The 6,807-nt window shown below is 39.4% G+C and overlaps 1 protein-coding gene across 1 annotated transcript in view; it reads right to left on the bottom strand.

Annotated features, from left to right (window-relative positions):
* Nucleotides 1–2,159: 2,159 nt before the first annotated feature.
* Nucleotides 2,160–6,807, bottom strand: part of lrp2b (low density lipoprotein receptor-related protein 2b) — a 72,247-nt gene continuing 67,599 nt past the window's right edge. The window contains exons 78-79 of the mRNA XM_052102641.1: nucleotides 5,728–5,793; nucleotides 2,160–2,574 (exon numbers count right to left, since the gene is read on the bottom strand). Coding sequence (XP_051958601.1) covers nucleotides 2,533–2,574; nucleotides 5,728–5,793 — 108 coding nt within the window. The 3' untranslated portion in view covers nucleotides 2,160–2,532. The remainder of the gene's footprint in view (nucleotides 2,575–5,727; nucleotides 5,794–6,807) is intronic.

The raw sequence follows: 6,807 nt of genomic DNA, 5'->3' as shown, positions 1-6,807 counted from the left end.
GGGAGGCGGAGCTATCCATGTCAGCTATGCGTTAGGATGACATAAGGCTTCCCCAGCCCTTAGGGGAATACCTGCTAGACGAAGTGCGAGACGAGACTCTTAAACACGTGTTTGACCAAGTGAAAGTAATTGATGGTCAGTGTCTACAGCCACGCATTGCTCTCACATAACTGTATTTCTCAATTATGAAAGATCGGTTGAATCAAGTGATACAGGACACTCAGACAAAAGAAGATACAGCCCAGTTGTTAGTACCAAGGAGCTGTCGGGAAATGTTGTTCCAGGTGGCTCATCATAGACTAATGGTAGGTCACTTGGGACAGGAGAAAATACTAAGCCGTCTCATGGCCTGTTTCTATTGGCCGCTGGTGAATCCGCTGGCCACTCCAAAAGCACCATTGACAGAGTTGCCATGGACCTTGTCATGCAGGCATTGCTTTGTGTTTGTTCTGGTGGATTATGCAACGCAATACCTGGAAGCAGTGCCGCTTCGCAACATCTCAGTACATAGTGTTGCAGAGGCACTCTTCAGTATAATCTCCCGAGTGGGGATTCCGAAAGAAATCCACACTGACCAGGGCACAACTTTCATGTCACATACACTACGCATGCGTACAAATTATTGGGTATTAAATCTATTTGGACAAGTGTGTACCATCCACAATGGACGGCTTGGTTGAATGATTTAATAAGACCTTAAAAAATATGATTAGTAAGTTCATACATGAAGATGCTCAGAATTGGGATAAGTGACTCGAGCCCCTGTTATTCGCAGTGTGAGAGGTACCACAAGCCTTCACTAGTTTTTCCCCGTTTGAATTGTTATATGGGCATAAGCCCGTGGCGTCTTGGAGGAGGGAGGAGGGACCGTCACAGAGCAAAAATGAAATTGAATATGTTCTTGACCTGACAGCAAAACTCCACACACTGGGGCATCTAACAAAGGAGAATTTGCTATAGGCACAAAGCGTCAGTCACGGCTGTATAACAGGGGAGCTCATCTATGGGAGTTAGCACAGGGAGATAAACTACTTGTATTATTGCCCACATCAAGCTCTAAATTACTCTCAAAGTGGCAAGGACCCTTTGAGGTCACATGATGAGTTGGGGAAGTCGATTACGAGAGTGCGTATGGACAGAGGTGGGGCTAATCAAATTTACCACCTCAACCTACTAAAACCACAGAGAGAGGTGGTCCCCGTTTCCTTTGTGATGTTAGTTCTGGAGAGGGAGGAGCTCGGTCCAGAGGTAAGTCTAAAAGCCAATAAGTTCTCCCCAGTCCCTTGCGGAGACCACCTCTTGCTGTTAAAATGCACAGAGTTTGCCAGGTTGCAAAATAATTTCTCTGACGAGTTCTCGCCTCTCCCCGGCTGCACTAATCTCAATGAACACCATATCGAGACAACCCCAGGGGTAGTGGTACGCAGTCATCCCTACCCCTTACCCGAACACAAGAAACAAGAAGTATGGGAAGAATTAAAGGCCATGCTCGATATGGGCATAATGGAATAATCCCACAGCGATTGGGCCAGTCCGGTGGTTCTGGTGCCTAAGATTGATGGCTCGGTCCAGTTCAGTGTGGATTATAGAAAGGTCAACACTGTGTCGAAATTTGATGTTTATCCAATGCCTCGTATTGGCGAAATGCTCGATCGGTTAGGCATCAACCCGATGGTAAGAAAGTGGCTAGTGTTCTGCCAGCGTGGCAACCTGAGGTACCTTAAATGTAGCCTTATCATCCTTTTCACTTCTTTAGTGTATCACTGCAAAAAAAATTTAATAAAATACAATTCTTAGAATGTATCTCTCGTTTCTAACCAAATATAGTCATTCTTATTCTTAAAACAAGAACAAAATAGCCAATGGGCTAAGAAATGCTTTTATGAATGTTTAGAAATATGTTGTGTGTGTGTGTGTGGGGGTGTACTGAGAAAAAAACTATTTTTTACAATTAGATCATTTTAGGGCTGTTAATTTTTGCAATTACATTTTGCTCTTCAAGGAAATGATTAAGGATGATTAGAATGGAAAATAAGGCAAAAATACTGAGTAAGAAAAGAAAAGTTCCTCAATTCACAAAAAACCTTTTGACAGACATAATTACATTTTATTAATATCTTAACAAAATAATACAAAACAGCATTACATTTGATCCCATACATTCTGGACTTTAAATTAAATCAGGCAGATAATGCAACAGTAATTTGATGGAAATCATTACATCAATTTACAAACAAGGCAACATATCTAAAGTACCACAGGGCAAAGCTTTATCTATAAAAATACATTAAAAGGTATGTGTAATCAACAATACTAACTTATCCCATGGCAAAGCTTTATATATAAAAATACATCAATAGGAATGTGTAATCAAAGCTAAACTATTCATAGTTCTGTCATCCAAAACTTTTTTGTAACTCCCTACATACTGCATTCAGACCGAAATCACATTGATTGATAGTATACTGCAGCCATAAGTCTTAGCTGCACAGTGACTGAGAGCCAGTCATGCAAGATGATATCAAATTGTCTTCAGATTGTAGACTCCCCCTGGCTGCTTGTGAATGGTGCATCCTACCAAGACACAATGCAAGAAATCTTTATCAGTTTCCTTTCCTCATATTTAGTCACAAGAGGTAGCACAGAAACATCTACATCACTATATATATCTTTATCTACCAAGATATTTTGTGCCATCAGGCGCCTTTGCCTTTTGCTGAGGGGAAGGAATCAGCATGTTGCGGTACATGGAGGGAATGATAATTGAGTGGAAACCGAAGATAAACAACTGAATACATTTGCATTAGTAGAGATCAATCTCAATCTAAGAATGAAGCACATCTATATCAGTCATGTTTGTATTTTAAGGATCTGATGGGCTGACTTTTCATTAATCTAGCTCAAATTTATATAGAATACATACAGTACTGTGCAAAAGTCTTACACATAAGATGTTTCACAAAAGCATTTATCTTAAGATGGTTATTCAGCTTTAGTGTCAATAGGAAATATACATTTTAAACTCCCAAATATTCCTTTTGCAATTAGAATAGAAAAACAGGGAGCCCTGCAACAGATGCCATGGCCACCACAGAGCCCCCCACTGAAATTCAAGCAAGTCTGAGATTACATGAAGTGACAGAAGCACATAAGACTAATTGAGAGCCTAAATAGAAAGAAAAACTTTGGCAAATTTAATTCTCCAAGATGCTTGGAACATCCTATCTGCCAAATACCAAGAAAAACTGTGTGCAGGCGTACCTAGGCGAATTGGTGCAGTTTTGAAGGCTAGACTTATTCTTAGTCTTAGAGTTTTACTAGATTTAGTATGATGTTAATTGATAAATGAAAACCGTGTATGTCATTCTTTATGAAGACATCCTCATAATGCAGCATTTCACAAGTGCCTAAAATGTTTGCACAGTACTGTGTGAGTATATATATATATACACACACATATACTGTATACTGTATAAATATATGTTTTTATGCTTTGTATTCTTATATGCTTGTTTTAAAGCGCCTCGAAAAGCTACTTTAAATGTGCTAAATAAAAATACAGTTTATTATACAGGTGAAACTCGAAAATTAGAATATCGTGCAAAAGTTCATTAATTTCAGTAATTCATCTTAAAAGGTGAAACTAATATATTATATAGACTCATTACAAGCAAAGTAAGATATTTCAAGCCTTTATTTGATATAATTTTGATGATTATGGCTTACAGCTTATGAAAACCCCAAATTCAGAATCTCAGAAAATTAGAATATTACATGAAATCAATAAAAAAAAAGGATTTTAAATACAGAAATGTCGGCCCTCTGAAAACTATAATCATGCATATGTACTCAGTACTTGGTTTGGGCCTCTTTTGCATTAATTACTGCCTCAATGCGGCGTGGCATGGATGCTATCAGCCTGTGGCACTGCTGAGGTGTTATGGAAGACCAAGATGCTTCAATAGCGGCCTTCAGCTCTTCTGCATTGTTTGGTCTCATGTCTCTCATCTTTCTCTTGGCAATGCCCCATAGATTCTCTATGGGGTTCAGGTCAGGCGAGTTTGCTGGCCAATCAAGCACAGTAATACCATGGTCATTGAACCAGGTTTTGGTACTTTTGGCAGTGTGGGCAGGTGCCAAGTCCTGCTGGAAAATGAAGTCAGCATCTCCATAAAGCTTGTCTGCTGAAGGAAGCATGAAGTGCTCTAAAATGTCCCGGTAGACGGCTGCGTTGACTCTGGACTTAATAAAGCACAGTGGACCAACACCAACCGATGACATGGCTCCCCAAACCAACACAGACTGTGGAAACTTCACACTGGACTTCAAGCATCTTGGATTGTGTGCCTCTCCATTCTTCCTCCAGACTCTGGGACCTTGGTTTCCAAATGAGATGCAAAATTTGCTCTCATCAGAAAAGAGGACTTTGGACCACTGAGCAACAGACCAGTTCTTTTTTTCTTTAGCCCAGGTAAGACGCTTCTGACGTTGTTTGTTGTTCAGGAGCGGCTTGACAAGAGGAATATGACATTTGAAGCCTCAGTCCACTCCTTGTGAAGCTCCCCACACATTTGAATGGCCTTTTCCTGACAATCCTCTCCAGGCTACGGTCATCCCTGCTGCTTGTGCACCTTTTTCTTCCACACTTTTCCCTTCCACTTAACTTTCTATTAATGTGCTTTGATACAGCACTTTGAGAACATCCAACTTCTTTTGCAATTACCTTTTGAGGCTTTCCCTCCTTGTGGAGGGTGTCAATGATGGTTTTCTGCACAACTGTCAGGTCAGCAGTCTTCCCCATGATTGTGAATTCAACTGAACCAGACTGAGAGACCATTTAAAGGCTCAGGAACCCTTTGCAGGTGTTTTGGATTAATTAGCTGATTAGAGTGTGACACTTTGAGACTACAATACTGAACCTTTTCACAATATTCTAATTTTCTGAGATTCTGAATTTGGGGTTTTCATAAGCTATAAGCCATAATCATCAAAATTATATCAAATAAACGCTTGAAATATCTTACTTTGCTTGTAATGAGTCTATATAATATATTAGTCTCACCTTTTAAGTTGAATTACTGAAATTAATGAACTTTTGCACGATATTCTAATTTTTCGAGTTTCACCTGTATATACAAGATTATTTCCTTTTTGTCTATAGATGTTTTCCACTCAGACAAACACAATTCTCTTCACACCGCCAGTTTACTCAAGTACAGATACTTGCAACTGAATCAATGCCTCCACCTCTCCAAATTACTTTGTCATTTCAAGGAGACTGCAAGGTCTTTCTCTTCCTTTATACTCTGTTTTCATCGGCAAAGGAAATTATTTTCGATTCAAGGCCTACATTGTATTATATATTATATACTGTAGCATTTATCTTCCAGCTATTTTCTTCATAAAGACAGAGAGAAAGAGAGAGAGAGACCTCCATTATTAAAAAACAAAAACAAACTCATATCCTTCTACAGATTAATTGAGGGCAGAAGCATCATGCCCATAATTTAAGGGCAAGTGTGCAATCAATTGCAATGCAATATATATATATATATATATATATATATATATATATATATATATATATATATATATGAAATGACAAAGACTTAATTTTAATACGATGCAGTGCTATTTCTGCACATTTAGATTGTGTATGATTAGTAAATAACATGCAGGTTTTGAGCTGAAATACTGTGGCACAACAGGTTAATGAATTTATCTCACCATATACAATGGGTTGGCGAACATATCATCTGTAGCCTCCTCGGTCTGTAGCTGTGATGTATCAGCCTGTGTAATAGAGGAAAACAGAAAGTCAGACACAGTCTAATGTAAACTGATTGGTTTTAACACAGCTGAGACACAGCTCTTTCCTGTGCTACCATGCTGTGTGGTATGAAGGTCGCCTGTGGGTTTTTTCTGTTACTTATTTATGTCTCTCTAGCTCCTCTGTGTCTTCCTCTCCCACACGATCGCCTTTTCCTTGTCAAATCATCAGCAGTGAGGAATAACTCCTGCTGTGTGATTATTATAATTTTTTTTTTTTACAGGGCTTGCAAGGCAGCACAGTATTGATTCATCAAATGTTCTGTTTAGGGTTTGTTCTAAACCCCTAACCCTATAAGTATTAGGGCAGAGATATACTTCACGCAAGTACGCAACCTCGGACACGAGCATTTGGCCAATGTGTGGTCCCATTGTACATACATTACATGCACTCTTGCATTGCTCTGGTGGTTACAAACTTCAGACCACAATGGGGCAATAGATTTTTAGGCGTGACCAGGAAACTGGATGTGGTAGAGGAGTCAATATTTGAGGAGTGGGGAGAGATATGGAGAAAAAAACAAGTTCGTCTGAATGGACTGGGGACAAAAATGTGTATTTATTTTTCGAAAAGTTTTAACTCAAATTGCTGTTCGAGTCCGCCACGGCGGATTTAACCCTTTAAGCTCTGAAGGTGTTTATAAAGATTTCCTCTGTCAGTGGCATACCCCAAATTAAAAGCTTATAACTAGAGTTGGGGTACTCGAGTTCAAACTCGGACTCAATTAAGGTGGACTCGAACCCAACACTACTTATAACTTGGCAAAAGAAACATCCTGCAGCCCATTGTGCTGTAATTCTTCACCAGCGTCTCAACCAGCTCCACATGGTTTTCGGCCTTGTGATTGCCCAGGAAGCCCCGAACCACTGCCACAAAGCTGTGTCATGTTTTTGGTATCATTGTAAAGAAAACTTTTCAACCTTTTTAATGATTTACATTCTGACACTCTCGGACTAAGAAACTGCTAAAAATTACTA

This window comes from Xyrauchen texanus, chromosome 33, assembly GCF_025860055.1.
Source record: "Xyrauchen texanus isolate HMW12.3.18 chromosome 33, RBS_HiC_50CHRs, whole genome shotgun sequence".
Taxonomy (NCBI): domain Eukaryota; kingdom Metazoa; phylum Chordata; class Actinopteri; order Cypriniformes; family Catostomidae; genus Xyrauchen; species Xyrauchen texanus.
Note: the sequence above shows the minus strand (reverse complement) of the source record. Positions and strands in the feature narration are given on the sequence as shown.